Consider the following 20,375-nt stretch of genomic DNA (forward strand, 5'->3'; position numbering starts at 1 on the left):
ACCACCCATCTACCAAACTGTGGTCCAAGTCAACACATAAAATCCACTAACACAGGATCCCCCTCACGAGGCTTCAAGTCTGTTGCGGGGCTGGGTGATACTGAAGTACACAAACAAAACGAGTGCAGAGTGGCAAGGGCTGCCGGGACCCAGGTGAGCTTGGGAAATGCCAGGAGGCTACAGGAGCTGGACCACAGTAAGCAATGGGAAGAGGAGCAGCAGGTGAAGTTAGAGAGGCAGGCAGGGCCAGATCATTCAGTGCCTAGATGTTAAGATGAAGCCAAAGCAGAGGAAGAACAGGATCAGGTTTACCTCTTAAGATGCTCTGCCTGGCTGTAGTGTGGATGTGTGGAACAGGTGACGTGTGGAAGCGGGTGGGCAGGGAGGAACTGAAATGCTTCAGGCATCTGATGAGTGTTCAGAACAGGATGTGGCAGTGGAGATGGGGCCATGTGGCCTGACCCATGTCTATTTTGGCAAGAGAAATAATCAAACTTTCTGGTGGATTAACTGTGTGGCTGCTGGGGGCAATGGATGACGCTCACATTTCTGGCTTGAACAATTTAGAAGAAACAAGAGCTTTTTTCTTCGTTACCAGCCTGGCTCGAATTATACTCAATAACGGCCTGCATTATGCAAATCGTGTGTCCTAATTAACGTAGATCCAGTTTGAATTATGCAAATTCTTGCTTTGGGCTGAATCAGTCACCATCCAGCTGATTTCCTCTTGCCTAGACTGCCTCCTGCCCATCTGGACCACAACCCATTCTCCCCACTCCTCCTCTGTGGACCAGAGCCATGAGCAAGGCTGGGGTCAGTGAGTCCCTCAGTGGTCGGAGCAGCAAACCTCAAGGTTGGGAGGAGGTGTGCTCATTTATCCAGACAGAGACGGGAACCGTCTCTGGGCCTCTGTGTTTCAGAGCTTCCTCGTGAGCTTATCCACCCAGCTGGTCGCCTCCCTCCTTCAGTGTCTGTGTTGGCTTTCATCCTGTTCAGAACTCCTGTCTTGGAAGACACTCCAGCCTCCTTGTAATGCACTCTGATGGCTTGTTGATTCCTGGGGCCGGTGCTTTTTGTTCAGATTGAATCCAACCATCTGTGTGCTGAAAAAATATTGACAAACCCTCTGACCTCTTGTACCTTTTAAAGGCGCTCTCATGCAGGAATGCCGCCTTGTTTTATTGAGGCAAAGTCTGTTTTATTTAACTCTCAATGCCAGGCACCTAGAATAGCTTGTAAGATAAATGCCAATCAACTCTAGCATAATCAAGACACCCATTCCCGCCTCATTAGGGTCTTCTCATTCCCTTTAAGCTTCTCAGATTTATACACTGTAATTAGAAACTTGGTGATTTTGACTGCTAAACAGAAAGGCTTACTGGGAGGCTTCATATGTCTGAATTTTAAATATTTTCACACTTCGTTAACCCAGTTGCAAGTGTAACATCTTCTGGCCCAATTCCCTCACACTGTGATTTTTATTTTTGGATGAAGACGGGAACAATTAATTGAATTGAGACACATATTGATTACTGTTTTCCATGAACTCTGAACAGCTTGTCTCTGAATGATTTTATTGAAGGGTTTTTAGACAACTGTTTGGTTGGATTGCTTCCCTTGGTGACCTCCTTGTGACTCTAAGTGCCTGTCTGCAATTTCAGTGGTCTGTGTTCCTGGAGTTACGGTTTTTCCCAAGAGTTGAGACAGAATGAGGCCATACCATCCTTTTGCATGTCCACACCCTGATTAGGGAACCCTGATGCCTTAATCAAACCCAAAGGCAGGGTTCTGGAAGAGTCCATGCAGATATCATGATTTCCATATTCCTGATGTAAATACTCAGCAGTTTGGACCTCAGGTGAGCAGGAATATTCCTTAGTTCATTAAATGATCACATTATTCATGCAATGATTGCAATGTTTTCATCAAGCAGAGATTTCTAGACCAGTTGATATTCCCTTACCACCTCTACCACCCTCTTACGCAGATCAAGATTGTGAGATTTGAGAATGTCTCTTGAACCAGTGCTTTTTATGCTTTAATGTACACAGGAATCATCTGGGGATCTTGTTAAGAAGACTCTGATTCAGTGGGTCCAGGCTGGGGCCTGAGATTCTGCATCTCTAACATGCACCCAAGTGATGTTAAGGCTGATAGTTTGTGTACACAAAGCCTTTGGTGCTGCACGGACGATCTGTCACTCTGTTAGAGGAATGATCATAGAAGTACATTCTGCATCTCCCAATAAAGTGCAAATCCCCAAAGATTTGAGGCCATAGTCTAATTCATCTTAATACTTCCTGCTGCAGCTCAGATGAGGCTGGAACTAGTGGGCTCTGATGAGGATTCTGAGCTCCCTTTTTAGTGGACAGAGAGAGAGTTTGAGGCTGCTGCAGAATGAGACTGTTTCACAGCCCTGGAGTGGTATAAGGGTCATGGTGAGACACCCACAAAAGTGGGCCCAGGATCTAAGGGTCCATGGCTCCAGGGAGCTCATCAAGTTAAGACATCATAACTAAAAAGAGGACGTCAAAGCTGGGTTAGCAGCAGTGAAGAGGCAGCTGTAGGCCAGGGGCAGTGGCTCATGCCTGTAATTCTAGCACTTTGGGAGGCTGAGGCGGGCAGATCACGAGGTCAGGAGATCGAGACCATCCTGGCCAATATGGTGAAACTCCGTCTCTGCTAAAATTGCAAAAATTAGCTGGGTATGGTGGCACATACCTGTAATCCCAGCTACTCAGGAGGCTGAGGCAGGAGAATTGCTTCAACTAGGGAGTTGGTGGTTGCAGTGAGCTGAGATCACGCCACTGCACTCTGGCCTTGCTCTGGTAACAGAGCAAGACTCCATCTCAAAAAAAAAAAAAAAAGAGGTAGCTATAACAAAGCTTTCACATCTTCTGCCCAAAATACAAGGTCTTCTAATAACCAATTCATCTCAATATCACAGATGACAGAAATGTCCTTGTCTCCTGGTGCATTTTCCAGTTGTCTCCAAGATACTTGTGTGCCTACCATCTCTCATCCACACAACTGCTGGGTGATTTTTTAAGAATATAAATTGGATTCTTTCATTCCTCTGTGTAGAACCCTCCGAGGGCTTTCCATTCCTTTCAGGATAAAATGCAAGCTCTAGGAGTCCTGACATTCCTGGCCCTACCCACCCATTCCCCGACATGGTCTCATCACTGTCCTCTGTGCTCAGGAAGCCCCATTCACTCTGGTCTCCTTTTTATTATATTTTAAAGACATGCCAAAGTATGTCCACCCCAGGGCCTTTGCATTAGCTGTTTTTATTCATGTGTCATCATTGCTTCACCTTCAGAGACTATGGCTGGCTTAAAGGCAAGAATTAAATAGTAAAGCAACTCCAAAATGAGGTAGAATCTTGAATTTTGTGGGTGTGACACAGATTTACTCTTCCCTTCATTCTTACTCAGTTGAAGCCTAGAACAGTCTGACACCTTCATATTAGAAAGAGAACTGAAGACTGGAGACAAAACGGGACTTAAAACCACTCACATTTTGGGTGCAGAATTGTCCAAGGATGGATGCAGAGGCTGTGATTTGGACTTGTGCATAATGAAATTTAATCTTAATCACTTGGAACTGCTATATTTAACAATAACATAGTTATAATAATGAAACTTCCCTCCTCTCTCTCCCTTTTTATTTCTTTTGCTTTTAACTTTGCTGAGTCTAAGGTTGTATATAGGGGGCCACAGACAATCTTGAATTTCTCTTCCATTTGTATTATCCTATTTTTCTTTGCAATAGAATATTCTTTTTTGAGGCCAGAAGAGGGTAATTTGTAATTTATGAATTTCTCTCTTGAAATTACAACTAGAACCTAATTTTAAAAATCAAATTGGTTTCATCTAATTAAATTTGGAAATTGCTTCATAAACACATGCTTTGTTATACATGTTTTTAAAAGCAAGGTCTCTTGTTTACTATCTGGGGCTGGATTGGGTTGAGACCAGAGAATCAGGTACTTCTCATCTCGCCACTCAAGAGAACATACTCTTCCATCAATTGCCAAAAGTTTCTAAAGAATAGTGTTTTCCGGAACAGTGCTTCTCAAACTGTAACGCCCATAGGAATCACCCGAGGATCATGTTAAACTAGAGAGGCCTGAGATGCTAAATTTCTAACTAGTTCCCAGGTCATGCTGATACCGCTGGTCTACGGACCACGCTAAGTTGCAGCAAGGGGCAAGACACCTGTACCTGCATTTAGGAGTTCTGGATTTGGCATCTGGGTAGCATGACCTTGGTCTTTTCATTTTAACTCTCTACCCTCAATTTCCTCCCTTCTATGTAATGATAACAGCTAACATTTATAATGTTATTTCTAAATGCCAAACACTGAGCAAAACATGTATTTAATTGGATCCTCACAGTAATTGTATAAGGTCATTTTATTATTATCTTGATTTTTCTTATGAAAGACTTAAGGTTCTGAGAGGCCACTTGATGTACTCAAGGTCACAGAGCAAATAAATATCAGAGCTGGGATTCAGATCTAGGCTATGGGCTCAAAAGTCACCATTCTTATTTTCTTGGGCCTCACAAGCTTGTGATACACATGAGCACACTCATGTTTATGCTCACAATAATGACCTAAATCTACAACCTTCTTAGCTCCCGTTACAGCATCCCTCAAGCATTTTGGCATATTCCCCAAAAGTAGCCTGAAATACTTACAAACAAGTCAACCAGCCACAATACTCTGGTCCTGGTTCTCTACAGTTATAGCCTAAGTCACAGCCAAGAAGCTACTTCAAGTTATCTTTCATCATAGCTGCCTCCCGTAGAATCCACGGAAATGCCAACATCGCTGGCATCTGGTCTCTGAAAATGCACAAGGCAGTGGGTTCACACAGAAGTATGAAGGACATTCTGTTCTAATCTGTACCCACCTTTGTGCGTGGGGCTTTAGAGTGTGCATTATATAATAATGCCTCAATTGCAGGAGATTCTGCTCAAACACAGAGTCTAACTCACAGCTGTGTTTGCACCCTTGCTCTCCCTCTCTTTCTTCTTATCACAGAATGGTAATCACCATATTTCTAATCCAGTCTAATGCATATTCTACTAGAGAAAACAGTATATTCCTCTCAAGGAATAATCTGTGCAGAGATGCGACTCCACCTGCAACATGGCCCCAGACTAGTGGTTTCCAAATGCAGGTACGTACAAGGATCAGGGCTTTTCCATAACAAAGTTGCCATCAATCCAAGGCAAAATTAGAAAAAATAAGGTGATTGTCATGAACTAGTAAAAAACCCTAAATTTACTCAATTTGAAGGATGGCCTTTTATTCTGAAATTATATTCTTTCTATATTTTTGGAATTACGTCTTTTATGAAATGATATAAATAAAAGATGTTAAAAGTACCCTAGGTTAGTGCCCCAAACCTTTTTAAATGCCACTGGCCTGTGAATTCCAAAAGTCTTGAACATCTGGCACAGAGCATCTTTTACATAACCGCACCGAGTAACTTAACTTCCCAAATCACGGGTCCTTTCGTTCTGCTTTACAAACAAAAGTTTGCCAGGCACAACAGATTTTTATTTCCTTTAAATATGTGTGTGTGTGTGTGTGTGTGTGTGTGTATGTGTATGTGTGTGTGTGTATGTGTGTGTGTGTATGTGTATGTGTGTGTGTGTGTGTGTGTGTGTGTGTGTGTGTGTGATTGGGGTCTCTGCTTCACAAAGAATAGCATGTATATTTGAAGTGACTGGATTTTGTTTGAGTTAAATTTCCAGTCCCTCTCTTTCCCAATAAGGTTTTGGAAATGTCCTAGGCAAGGTATATCAGTATACAAGTACCGGTCCTCCTCTCAGGGTACTCCCCAGGAAGAAAGCTTCTCCAAAGCATGTGGCCTGAGAAAGTTCATAAGTGATGGTGGGGATGGATGTCTGTTTCCTCCTTCCATGTGCTCATCCTGAGAGCCGCACCAAGCTCCCTGCAGTTTCTAAGAGGGAGATGTTAGCTCTCCTTCAGAGGAATGCCAGTTTTAGTGAGACAAGATGTTTTCTCAAGCAGCTTGTACATGTTGGATAATCTTCTCTCTCAGAGAGTTCTCAGGACCTTCTACGTCTCTCTAGAGAGCTCATGGGTCTGTTAGATTAATCCTGAGTACTTTTCCTTCATCAAACACTCCTTGACTTTCCTCCCCTGAGTTCACCTTTCCTTATAGCAACAATATTCTTCTGCCAAGCCCACTCCCCACACACACAGGTTCCTGCATGAGCACTCAGTGGCTTAAGCCTCTGCCTGGGCCTGTGGTTCATGTGTCAGTCTGGGATGACTGTGTCTTTCTTCCCTCTCAGACTCCCTAGGGAAAGCCTGAAGACGACGTCCACCTCCATTTTACAGATGAGAAAAATGAGGCTTAGAGAGAGGGGGAAGCTGCCAAAGGTAACTTGTGAGAAGGTGGAGCTACTAGAACACTGGGCTACATCATTTCAGCTTCGGCATCCATGCCCTTCCCTGTGCATTGCTATGTTTCCATTTGATCTAGTGTTGTAATATTATGTTGTGTAAGAATACAAGGGGTAAGAGAAGACGCGATCCTACTCCTATCCCAGTTCTTGAATCCTAGCTCCATCAGCTTTGTTGGGGATGTTTTGTTTTGTTTTGCAATAAACTTTTACATCGTTTGTCTTATTTTTACAAGTTTTCTGGATGGGTACATTCCTGCCTGAGTAGGTTCTCGTTCATCTCTGATATGGTAAGGTCCCACTAATGCTTGGAAGGGAGTCTTTGGATCCCATCATCTGGGTTGACAAAATATGCCTTGGGCACAGAACAGTTTAAATCTCAAGAATCCTGTGCCTCTGCTGCAGAGAATAACCTTGGGATTTTCAAACCGAAGGGAATGCTATAGGAAGAGAGAGCACCATGTAGGTGTTTTAGTTTCCCAGACGAACGTTCACTACTGTTTGCCAGGCCTGGGCCTTCTCTTCTATGTAAGAACAATCTGATTCCCTGGGTTTTGACTCCTTTGTGGATGAGGGCAGTTGTCACCCTAGTCACCTCAATGCATATGTACAAATTTCTTCATCCTTCAGGCTACCAAGACAGTTCCACTGTGTGACATTGTGTTTGCACCCCAATGTACCATCGGAAACCTTTTGATAAGTCGCATCTCGCTCACCTTTATACCTTCAGCAGAATGAGTATTCACCAACCTCAGGCTGAAGGGAATTGAATAAAGCTAAGCCAACGGATGCAGCGCAAGGGACCGCCTTACCTCATAGAGCGTGATGACCCCATTGGTCTCATTGGGAGGTTTCCACTGGATGTAGATCTTCTCCTCAAAAGGCCCCCCTTGGATGGATTCTAGAGGAACAGCTCCTGGAACTACAGAATGGAAAAGTTATTAACCTGATGTCATCTTCCACATTATTTCTGCAGCACCACTGACCTAGAATAGGGGTTGACAACGTTTCTATAAAGAACCAGATAGGAAATACTTTAGGTCTGATGGGCCGTACATTCTCTATCATAACTACTGAACTCTGTCATAACTCTTCAACTCTGTCATTTTAGCACAAAATTGACTACAGATAATTCATAAATGAATGGGTATGGTGGTGTGCCAATAAAACTTTATTTATAAAAACAGGCATTGGGCTGGATTTGACCCACAGGCCATAGTTTCCTGACTCGTTTTCTTTTTCTTTTTCTTTTTTTTTTGAGACAGGGTTTCACCATGTTGGCCAGGCTGGTCTTGAACTCCTGACCTCAACTGATCCACCTGCCACAGCCTCCCGAATTGCTGGGATTACAGGTATGAGCCACCACACCCAGCCTATGCTGACCCACTTTCAGAAGGCTGATCAGGCTTTTCACCTGCAGACTGAGCAAGTACGTTTATGGGCTGAACCTGATAAGGGTAGAAAGGACATAGCAGTTTCCAGTTCTTCCAGCAGGTGGGAATCTGAAAGAAGGTCTTTGCTTCATGGGTGTCAAATCTTTTGGCTTCCCTGGGCCACACTCAAAGAATTGCTGTGGGATGTACATAATATACACTAAAAATAGCTCATGAGATTTTTAAAAATTGCAAAAATAAAATCTCATAACGTTTTAAGAAAGTTTATGAATTTGTGTTGGGCTGCATTCAAAGCCATCCTGGGCTGCATGCGAGTCACGGGCTGCTGGTTGGACAAGCTTGCTTTAGGATTTGTATTTGAGAAATGCAAAGTGAGCTTTTCATCAACTTCCCAAGTATCATTTTCTTCACTCTGCCAAGTTTTCTCTAACTTTAGGAAGTGCTTTGTCAGTTTTCTGACTAATTCCTGAATCCAACATGAACTATGTGTCTTGAAACCTCAATCCAATTAGAAGAAGCTTGCCTTGCTACAAGAAGGAAGCTAGCTTGTCTTGCTGTTGAGTCCCAATGCCTGGCATGAAAGAGATGGATCATAACTTTTTGCTGGTTGGATGAATATGTGAATGGATGACCTATGCCAGCATTTTGTCCTAATGAATGCAACCTTCCCTGGGACTGCTTCTGAAGGCGGTCAGCCTTTCTGCCAGCATCTTCCTGCTGGATTTCACTGTTCTTACAACTGTCTGGAAGATGCTGAGCCAGAAAGCAAATTATTCCCCAACCTTTCTGCTGTAACCCCCTTGGAAATAATGAAATTCAATAAATTGTTACCAGATCTATTTATATTTTGGCATTATAAAAGCAGGTACTTTTACTAAGCACTTACACTTGGGTTAGAATTTTACCTACATTATTTCACTTAAGCCACAAAACAGCTCTGCCCAGTAAGTATTATCTCCTTTGCGTCAATAAGGGAACTGAGGCTGAGAGAATGGAATAACTTGCTGAAGGTCATATGGCTCTTAAGTTGTAAAGAGGGAACTAAACACCTGTCTGTGAGCTTTAACGCATATACTCTTAATCATCATGCGACGCCTCGCTGCATATAGTCTTGGCCATATGTTGCAATTGGTTCCCTTTTGTTAAATTAAAATATATTTAGTTTTGCTCATTATGTACATGATACACAGAATTTGTTGAATATTAAGAATATATAAAAAGTTTAAAAAAAGAAAAGAACAAAATTACTGATAATTCACATGTTCAAAGATATTTTCTAGCCTTTTTATGCATATAAAAATTTTATTAAAAGATATGCCTATGCATATATATATATATATTCTTTTAAAACATTAACTCCTATTGTGTACATTGCATTGTGACCTTATTTTATCACTCAAGAAATTGCAGAATTAAAAAAAACATCTTTGGATGTTCTCTGGGGCCATGCATTTTACTGGCTTGAATGACATGCGTATAGGTAAGTATGTATGCAATTCTGCTGATGTCCTTAAGATTGATGCTATGGAAATTAATTTACTGGGCCAAAGTAAATGAACTATTTTATTTTTAAGTCTTCTGACATATATTACCAGATTGCCTTTCAGAAAGTTTGTACCATTCTGGACTCCCCAGCAGAAGAATATGTCTGCGCTTGCCAACACTGACTATTTAAAAAATTAAGTGCATGTGTATGTGTATCTTTTTTAGAATACTGGAGAGTACAGATTTTGTTTTCAGTTTAATTAGCCATTTACATTGCTTCTTTTATGAGCAAATTCTCTATACCTTGTGCTCATTTTCATTTTTGCTCATCTTTGTCTTATGGGCTTGTAACTGTAATTTCATTTTAAGGGCATAAGCTTTATTGCATAGGTTGCAAATATATTTTTGCCAGTTTTTCGCTGACTTTTAAAATCATGCAGAAGCTTTTTTTTTTTTTTTTTTGGTGAGACAGTCTTGCTCTGTCACTAGGCAGAGTGCAGTGGTGCAATCTCAGCTCACTGCAACCTCTACCTCCTGAGTTCAAGTGATTCTCCTGCCTCAGCCTTCTGATTAGCTGGGATTATAGGCAGGCACCACCACACTGGGCTAATTTTTGTATTTTTAGTAGAGATAGGGTTTCACCACATTGGTCAGGCTGGTCTCGAACTCCTGACCTCATGATCTGCCAGCCTCGCGTGAGCCACCATGCTTGGCCTGCAAAAGCTTTTAAGTAGTCAGTAATCCTACTGTTTTCCCTTATCTATCCTTCCTTTCCAGAAATATTTATTATGTATTTAATATGATCAAGGAATAGTGATGGATACTAGAGATAAACAATAACAAAGAGAGAAGTATCAAATCCTTGATAAAGCTTGTATTCTGGAAAGAGAGATGAACATTTAATGATTACACTCATAATTAATTCATTATATTTTTAAAATCAGGACTCTGACCTAAAGGAATGTAGTATTAGGAGAATTATTAAAATCAGAGGAAAACCTAGAATGGCAAGTTAGGATATTAAATGGCACATACATTAGAGTTGCTGGATAAGTAGAAGTTACCAGGGCAAAAGGGGGAGGAGGTGCTGCAGTGTGGTGGTTAGCTGTGTGAGGTTAAGGGGGGAGGAGAAAAATCAGTTAGGATGCTGCACTGCTATCCTGGGGAGAAAGAATCGTTTCCTGGACTGGAATGATGGTAGCGTAGAAGAGAAATAGATTGTATAGGAGATATGGACTCAGATGATGGCAATGTGGAAGATAAATGGACTGTACAGGAGATTTGAAGCAGGGTGATGGCAATGTAGAAGAGAAATGGACTGTGCAGAGATATGGGGATGCTAAACTAACATGACTTGGTGGTGACAGATAAGGGTGAAGGAGGGAAGGGATGTGTCATGGAGAACTGTAGCCCTTTTGTTTTATACAACTGGGGGATCAGAATGTTGTTTACAGAGAGGAAGCCTTAAAGGATGACCAATTTTGGAGAGGAAGCTCGTGAGCTGTTTTTGTCATACTTTATTTCAGGTATACAAAGAACATCCAAGTGGTAACGTTGAGTAGCAGTTGGATATAGGAAGACTGGGGCCAATGTTTGGAAATGGAAACCGTGGGCAGGGAATAGATGGCAAGAGTATAGAGCAGAGAAAAAAAAAGTCTAAGACTAAGTGAAGAGGAACTCCAGGATTAACAATTAGGAGGAAAATGAATGGAGAAACGGGGAGTCAGTGTTCAGAGATGCAACCAGAAAACCAGGAACTGAGTTGTCACTAGAGCATCCAAGGAAGGAACAAGGGTCAAGAAGGTACCGGTCAGCAGTCACAAATATGGCTGAGTAGTCAAGTAAGATGTAGCTTTAAACTTGCCCATTGAACCTACTGTCCTCAAAGTTACTCATGAGCCAACCAAGAGTAATTAAAGGGAGAATGTGGGCGTCACAAGCCATCCTGAAGAGGGTTGAGAAGAAAGTGGAAGGTGAGGTGAGGCAAGTAAACAATCCTGGCTGTGAAAAGGAGTGGAATTTAGAACAACAGGAATGAGATATGGAGCCAAAATGGTGACCTTCTTAAAGAAAAGAGGTTAAGATTAAAGCAACCAAGGAAAAAATTTTAAAACAGAGCTAATAAAAAGAGAAGAGTGAGAAAGAGAGGAGATAGCTGACAATGGTAGGGTCCTGAAAGGCAAGAGCAGGGATGGGTTGAAAGAAAGTATATTTCCTTCTGTGAGAAAAGAGGAGAGGAGGGAAATGTGCTAATGCTTTGCAGGGAGGAATCGAAGTGTCCTAATGGCTCTGTTTTTTTGAGAAGTGGGGTGAAACCATCTACCAAAAGTGTAGTCAGAGACAAGTTGCATCAAGAGTTTGGAAAGAGAGGAGAATCTTTACTAATGGAGAGTAGAAAGTAAGCTGAATAGAGAGATGAAAATTCTATTCATTCACCTGAGGGTCTATCTGATAGAAATTGAGGAAGGTCTGTCTGTTGGACATTAAGAAGGGTCTATCTGATGGAGGGTCTATCTGATGAAGATTGTGATAAGGAAACTCAAGCTAATAGAACTTGATCTTTCCAGTTTGGAGAAAATTCTCTTTCTCACACCAGACCAGATGAATGGAAAATACAGATCAATGGTTATTTTATAATTTATTTATTTTATGCTTTATTCCCATCTTTTTCTTTTTATACCTCACACTTCAATATTTCTGAAATTACTCAGTATACTATACATGGTAGAAATCTAACTAGAATTCCTTACAATTGTCTCAATTGTAAATGACAATTACTTGACCAGGCAAAACTTTCCCCAGTGATTTAAAATGCCATCTTACCACCATATTACATTAGTTTATATTCTAGCATATGTTGTTTGGTTTTCTGTTCTATTTCACTGAGTTGCAGTTTTTAGTGTGACAGTATTTCTGTATTGCATCGAGATGACATGTTTTAAAAGTTGGTAGAAGAAGTCTTTTTCTTTTATTATTCTTCTCTTGCAAAGTTTTTTTGAGGTATCACTACTCATGTCTTCTTCCAGAATAATTTAGGAATAATTTTATAAAGTTTCAAGTATATTTCATCAACATTTTTATTGCAGTTGCATTTTTTTTCTCTTTTTTGGGAAGCAAAGAGCATCTCTTTATAACATGAGTCCTTTGCAGTAATACCATATAAATCTTTATTTGTTAATGCTTTTTTATGCCTCTCAGTTAAAAATGTTTTTCTTTTCTTTCTTATAAATCGCATTGCTAGGACTTTATTACTTTGTTCATATTGTTTTTGCATTACATTAAAAAGTTTCTTTTATAGTGTTTTGCATTATATTAAGAAGTATGTGTAATAATGTAAGAATAGCTCAAGGAATATTCATTAAATAAACATACATGTGCCCACTATCTGCTCTAAGAAATAAAACATTACTGTACTATTGAAGCACTCTGTATGCCCATCACTATTTTTTCCTTCCCCATCAGTAAATAAATAAATAATAAATTATTTTGTTTTATGAAAACAGGTACTACAGGTAGTATCCTGATTTTTCTTTGATTTTTTTTCTTAAAAAAAATTTTTTTTTGAGTTTTGAGTTTTTTGTTTTGTTTTTTTTTTCACCCAGGCTGAAGTGCAATGGCACAATCTCAGCTCACTGCAACCTCTGCCTCCCAGGTTCAAGTGATTCTACTGTTGCAGCCTCCCAAGTAGCTGGGATTACAGGCACCTGCACCACACAAAGCTAATTTTTGTAGTTTTAGAAAAGACAGGGTTTTACCATGTTGGCCAGGCTGGTCTCGAACTCCTGAACTCAAGTGATCCACCCACCTCTGCCTCCCTAAGTGCTGGGGTAACAGGCGTGAGCCACTGCACCTGGCTTGAATTTTCTTTTAATCATTCTGTTTTTATTCAAAGCTCTAAATATATACATCTATCCCAAGACAATATATCATTTAGTTTTTCTTGATTTCTTTTAAATATATGTGAATTGAGTGTTTTCTATTATATGATTTGCATTTGTCACTCATCATCATTTTGAGAATAATCTGTTTTGATGCACATAGTTGTATTTAATTCATCTACATTTTATGAATATATTCTTATTTATTCCACCATTCTACAGTATACGAACATTAGAGTTGTACCCAGGTGGGGCTGTCTTAGAATATAATTTACTAGCATGCATTTGTACATTAGGTTGAACATACATACAAGATTTTACTAAGGTACACTTAGGAATAGAGGATCTTTTACTAAGGTACACTTAGGAATAGAGGATCTATTCCTATGACTAGAGAGCATATCTGTTGTTGTTTTTACAGAATAATGCCAAATTGTTTTCAAACATGGTGGTAGCACTGGCCCAAGCATTGTTCTGAAAGTCCCTACTTCTCTACATGTTTATAAACACTTGGTATTATCAGGTTTTAAAATTCTCGAACATCTGCTAAGTGTAAAATGATACTTCATTAAGGTTTTACATGTTTTTACCTATTTACTAGCATCTTTTAATGTTTGTTGGACATTACTGTCCTTTCTCTGTCGGTCTATAAAGATTTATCACTTATGTTTGATACTAATCTTTTTATTGGCTATATGTGTTACTGAAAAACTGCTTTCAATTTGTGTCTCATGTTTCTCTTTATGTTACCTTTGACTATGGATCAGTTCTTAATCTTAATGTACTCAAATTGATCAGTTTTTACTTTTTGTATGTGAGAAAGAGAAAGATAAATTCAGTAGCAGAGACTGTTGATGGCCTCCCTATATCCCATTGAACAATGCTTACTGTGAAACACCTGCTACTTTACCTAAAGGCTGTGGGAGCCAACTTGTTATCCACATAGAGAAAGCAAGAAGTTCCAGAGAGAAAATGCCCTGAAAACATCCTTCAAGCAATGAAAGGGAGTTGATGGATGAACAACCCTGTTTCCTTACTACTTGGTTGGGTAATTCTGAGAAATTTTTAACTAGCATCTCTCAAACTCTTTCAAACACTGAAGCCATTGAGATAATAATAATTCCAAATCCATTGTAGACTCGTGCCATCATAAAATACAACAAAAATAAATTACTAGGGTAGTAAAATTTTAAAGTAAAAGTAAAACTGAAAAAGCAAAAAAGAAAATAGTAAGCTCCTTCTTTTAAAATACTTTCTCTTTCTTTACTTGTCGTGTTAAGGATTAGAGAGTCAATGACTCAGTGCTGGTCCTTGGACCTCATTTGGGATAGCAGTGTTCTAGAACTCAGTTATTCACATGGTAATTATTTGTTAAAAAATTTTGTATTGACCTTCTTCCCTTGCCTGTCTCACTTTGCCCCTTTCTCATGAGTGTGTCCTGATACCATCTCCTAAATAAACTACTTTCATTTGTATATTTATCTCAGGGTCTGCTTCTGAATAAACTCACTGAAAAGAGTTTTACTTAAGAAACACTTTCTCTATCCTGAAGTCACAAGAATACTTTTCTAAATGTTCACAGACATTTAAGTTACTCCTTTAATAAAATGTACTCAACTCATTTATAATTGTGCTACTGTGTATAACATGAAGTAAAAATCCAATTTTAATTCTTTCTCCTTATCCTAGGGAGACTGAAAAAAATATTTTTAATCACTCAGTTGATCTGCTTGATAATTTTAACTTCTGTCACATTTCCACATATGTATGGGTCTACTTCTATGTCCTATTATATTCAATGGTTCTATTAGACTTTCTCTGTGTCAATATCACAACTTAATTAACAATGAGAGTTAATTGCTATCTGGTCAAGTTTGCTACCTTGTATTTCATGTTCCGGACTGTCTTGACAACTCTTACCTTTTCTCCTTACATAAACACTTTAGGACTAGCTTGTACCTTTTCAAAAAATGTTTGATTTTTGAATTTCAGTATTGCACATATTATAGATCAATTGGAAGATAATATCATGTCTTTATAATAATTGGTTTTCTCATCCATGAACATGGTATATCCTTTATTTAGGCCTTCTTTAATGTCTTTCAGTGCTTTATACATATATTGTGCATCTTGAAAACTTAGTTAAATGTATTAGTGAATACCTGATATTTTATTGTTATTGTAAATAGTGTCTTTAAGAAAATATCACATGTTTGACAGAGGATCCAAGATGGCTGAATAGGAACAGCTCTGGATTGCAGTTCCCAGTGAAAATGCAGAGGGTGAGTGATCACTGCATTTCCTAACAAACTTTTACTGCCCACAGACCAGGAGATTCACAGGCAGAAAAGTGCCATGAGTCTCCAGCATGGCTGTTTCAGCCAGCATAGTGGGTCTCCAAACAAAAACTCACACAAATCTGGGCATCATTTCATCTGGCAACTGGAATGCCTGAGAGAAAGAGTCGCTCATTCAACTGACATAAGGGTCTGAAACAGGGAGCCAGGTGATCTGGCTCAGCTGGTCCTACCCCCACAAAGACCAACAATCTGAAACACTGTGGATTGAGAGTTTCACAGCAAGCACAACTGGACCCAGGACGGTCCAGCTCTGTGGGGGGAAGGGTATCCACCATTACTGAGGCAGTCCACCATTACTGAGGTAGTATGCCATTGAAGAGACAGTCCATCATTACCCAGGCAGTTCTAACTATACCCCTATAAAAAAAACTGCAATGAAGTTTACACAGCAGCTGGGCAGAGCTCACAGCAGCTCAGCAATGCCTCTGCTGGCAGACTGTGACTAGGGTATCTCCTCTCTGGGCAGGGTATCTCTGAAAAAAGGCAGAAGAATAACAGGAACTTATAAATAAAGCCCCACATTCCTGGGACAGAGCACCTGGGAAAAAAAGGCAGTTATGAGTTCCACTGCAGCAGACTTAAATGTACCTGTCCAGCAGCTCTGAACAGAACAATGGAGCTCACAGCTCAGTACTTGAGCTCCTATAAGGGACAGACTGTCTCCTCAAGCAGCTCCCCGACCCCTGTATAACCAAAGAGGCACCTCATAAAGGAGAGTTCAGGCTGGCATCTGACGGGTATCCTTCTGGGACAAAGATAACAGAAGAAGAAACTGGCAACAACCCTTACTGTTCTGCAGCCACTGCAGGTGACCTTAGGCAAGCAGGTCCACTCCACTTCTGGAGTGGACCTCCAGAAGTCCTACAGCAGAGGGGCCTGACTGTTAGAAGGAAAACTAAGAAACAAAGAAATAATTTCATCAGCAACACAAAGGACATCCACTCAGAGATCCCATCTGAAAGTCACCAACCAAACGACCACAGGTAGATAAATCCTCAAAGATGGGAAGAAACCAGTGCAAAAAGGATGAAAATACTCAAAACCAGAACACCTCTCCTCTTCCAAGGGATCACAACTCCTTACCAGCAAGGGAACAAGGCTGGATGGAGAATGAGTTTGATGAATTAATAGAAACAGGCTTCAGAAGGTGAGTAATAACAAATTTTCTGAGCTAAAAGATCATGTTCTAAACCAACGCAAAGAAACTAAGAACCTTGAAAAAGGTCTGAAGAAATGCTAACGAGAATAAACAGCTTACAGAGGAATATAAATGAATTGAGGGAGCTTAAAAACACAACACAAGAACTTTGCGAATCATACACAAGTTTCAATAGCTGAATCAATCAAGCAGAAGAAAGGATATCAGAGATTGAAGATCAATTCAATGAAATAAAACGAGAAGGCAAGAGTAGAGAAAAAAAAGAGTAAAAAGAAATGAACAAAGCCTCTGAGAAATAAGGGATTATGTGAAAAGACCTAATCTACATTTGATAAGTATACCTGAAAGTGACAGAGAGAATGAATCCAACCTGGAAGACACTCTTCAGGATATTATCCAGGAGAATTTTCCCAACCTAGCAAGACAGGCCAACATTCAAGTCCAGGAAATACAGAGAACACCACAAAGATATTCCTCAAGAAAAGTAACCCCAAGGCACATAATCGTCAGATTCACCAGGGTTGAAATGAAGAAAAAAATGCCAAGAGCAGCCAGAGAGAATGGTCGGGTTGCCCACAAAGGGAAGGCCATCAGACTCACAGTGGATCTCTCAGCAGAAACCCTACAAGCCAGAAGAGAGTGGGGACCAATATTCAACATCCTTAAACAAAAGAACTTTCAAACTAGAATTTCATATCCAGCCAAACTAAGCTTTGTAAGCGAAGAAAAAATAAAATCCTTTATGAACAAGCAATTGCTCAGAGATTTCATCACCACCAGGACTGCTTTACAAGAGCTCCTGAAAGAAGCATTAAACATAGAAAGGAACAACCAGTACCAGCCACTCCAAAAATGTACCAAATGGTAAAGAGCATCAACACAATGAAGAAACTGCATCTATGAATGGGCAAAACAACCAGCTAGCATCAAAATGGCAAGATCAAAGTCACACATAACAATATTAATCTTAAATGTAAATGGCCTAAATGCCCCAATCAAAGGACACAGACTGGCAAACTGGATAAAAGTCAAAACCCATCGATGTGCTGTATCCAGGAAACCCATCTCACATGCAAGGATACAGATAGGATCAAAATAAAGGGATGGAGGAAGATCTACCAAGCAAATGGAGAGAGAGAGAAAAAAAAAGCAGGAGTTGCAATTCTAGTCTCTGATAAAATAGACTTTGAATCAACAAAGATCAAAAGAGACAAAGAAGGACATTACTTAATGGTAAAAGAATCAATGCAACAAGAAGAGTTAAGGATCGTAAATATATACATACCTAATACAGGAGTACCCAGATACATAAGGCAAGTTCTTAATGACCTACAAAGAGAGTTAGACTCCCACACAATGATACTGGGAGTCTAACACTCTACTGTCAATATTAGACTGATCAATGAGACAGATAATTAACAAGGAAATCCAGGACTTGAACTCACACCTGGACCAAGCAAACTTAATAGACATTTACAGAACTCTCCCACAATCCCCAAATCCACAAAACATACATTCTTCTCAGCACCACATCACACCTACTCTAAAATTGACCACATCATTGGAAGTAAATCACTCCTCAGCAAATGCGAAAGAATGAAAATCATAAAAAACTGTTTCTCAGACCACAGTGCAATCAAATTAGAACTCAGCTTTCAGAAACTAATTCAGAACCACACAACTTCATGGAAACTGAACAACTGGCTCTTGAATGTTGACTGGATAAACAATGAAAATATCAATAAATCCAGGAGCTGGTTTTTTTTAAAAGATCAACAAAATAGACAGACCACTACCAGATTAATAAAAAGGAAAAGAAAGAATAATCAAATAGATGCAATAAAAAACAATAAAGGGGATATCACCACATATTCCACAGGAATACAAACCACCATCAGAGATTACTACAAACAACTCTATGCACACAAACCAGTAAACTTGTAAGAAATTGATTAATTCCTGGACACTTACACCCTCCCAAGTCTAAACAAGGAAGAAGTCGAAACCCTGAATAGATCAATAACAAGGGCTGAAGTTGAGACAGCAATTGATAGCTTACCAGTGAAAAAAAGCCCAAGTCCAGATGGGTTTACAGCAGAATTCTACCAGACATATAAAGAGGAGCTGGTACCACTCCTTCTGAAACTATTCCAAACAATCCAGAAAGAGGGAATCCTCCCCATATCATTTTATAAGACCAACATCATCCTGATACCAAAACCTGGCAGAGACTCAACAAGAAAAGAAAACTTTAGGCCAATATCCATGATGAACATAGATGCAAAAATCTTCAATAAAATATTGGCAGGGCTGAGAGTGGTGGCTTACGCCTGTAATGCCAGCACTTTGGGAGGCTGAGGCGGGTGGATCACGAGGTCAAGAGATCGAGACCATCTTGGTCAACATGGCGAAACCCCGTCTCTACTAAAAAAAATACAAAAAATTAGCTGGGCATGGTGGCATGTGCCTGTAATCCCAGCTACTCAGGAGGCTGAGGCAGGAGAATTGCCTGAACCCAGGAGGCGGAGGTTGTGGTGAGCTGAGATCATGCCATTACACTTCAGCCTGCATGACAAGAGCAAAATTCCGTCTCAAAAAAAAAAAATACTGGCAAACCAATTGCAACAGCACACCAAAAAGCTTATCCATCAGGATCAAGTAGGCTTCATCCCGTGGATGCAAGGCTAATTCAACATACGCTAGTCTATAAACGTAATTCACCACATAAACAGAACCAAAGACAAAAACCACGTTTATCTCAATACATGCAGAGAAGGCCTTCGACAAAATTCAACAGCCCTTTATGCTACAAACTCTCAGTAAACTAAGTATCGATGGAACGTATCTCAAAATAATAAAAGCTATTTATGAGAAACCCCCAGGCAATATCATACTGAATAGGTAAAAACTGGAAGCATTCCCTTTGAAATCTGGCACTAGACAAGGATGCCCTCTCTCACCACTCCTATTCAACATAGTATTGGAAGTTCTAGCCAGAGCAATCAGGCAAGAAAAAGAAATAAAGGGTATTCAATTAGGAAAGGAGGAAGTCAAACTGTCTCTATTTGCAGATGACATGATTGTATATTTAGAAGACCCTATCATCTCAGACCCAAATCTCCTTAAACTGATAAGAACTTCAGCAAAGTCTCAGGATAGAAAATCAACAAACATATGAAAAAAATGTTTATCATCACTGGTCATTAGAGAAATGCCATGTATGTACCTATGCAACAATCCTGCATGTTCTTTGTTCTTTACATGTATCCTAGAAAAATGCAATTAAAAATATATATATTATAAAAAAAGAAAATACCACACATTTATTAGCTTAATAGAAATGCAATTGACTTTTTAATGTTAACGTCTTGGCAAACATGCTATATTCTTATATTAATTTTAATAATTTGTGTGCAGATTTCTTTGGATTATCTACATAGATAATTGTAGCATGTATAGTTAATAACAGTTTTGTTCGATTCCAATCTTTAAACTTTTATTTTCTTATCTTCAACGATACTACCAATACAGTCTTTAATAGAAATGGTGATATGTCCATCTCCAATTTTAAAGATAATGATGATATTGTTTCATCTTTGAGTATGGTGTTTGTAGGTTTTTAGTTATCTTTATCAGGTTGAGGGGGTCATTTT

The 20,375-nt window shown here is 39.7% G+C and overlaps 1 protein-coding gene across 21 annotated transcripts in view; it reads right to left on the reverse strand.

Annotated features, from left to right (window-relative positions):
- Nucleotides 1-20,375, reverse strand: part of PTPRT (protein tyrosine phosphatase receptor type T) — a 1,160,468-nt gene that overhangs the window by 394,270 nt on the left and 745,823 nt on the right. For all 21 annotated transcript variants that reach the window (XM_078371705.1, XM_008995950.5, XM_035302876.3 and 18 more), the window contains exon 9: nt 7,259-7,368. In XM_078371705.1, the coding sequence (XP_078227831.1) occupies nt 7,259-7,368 (110 nt within the window). The remainder of the gene's footprint in view (nt 1-7,258; nt 7,369-20,375) is intronic.

Source organism: Callithrix jacchus, chromosome 5 (assembly GCF_049354715.1).
Source record: "Callithrix jacchus isolate 240 chromosome 5, calJac240_pri, whole genome shotgun sequence".
Classification (NCBI taxonomy): Eukaryota; Metazoa; Chordata; class Mammalia; order Primates; family Cebidae; genus Callithrix; species Callithrix jacchus.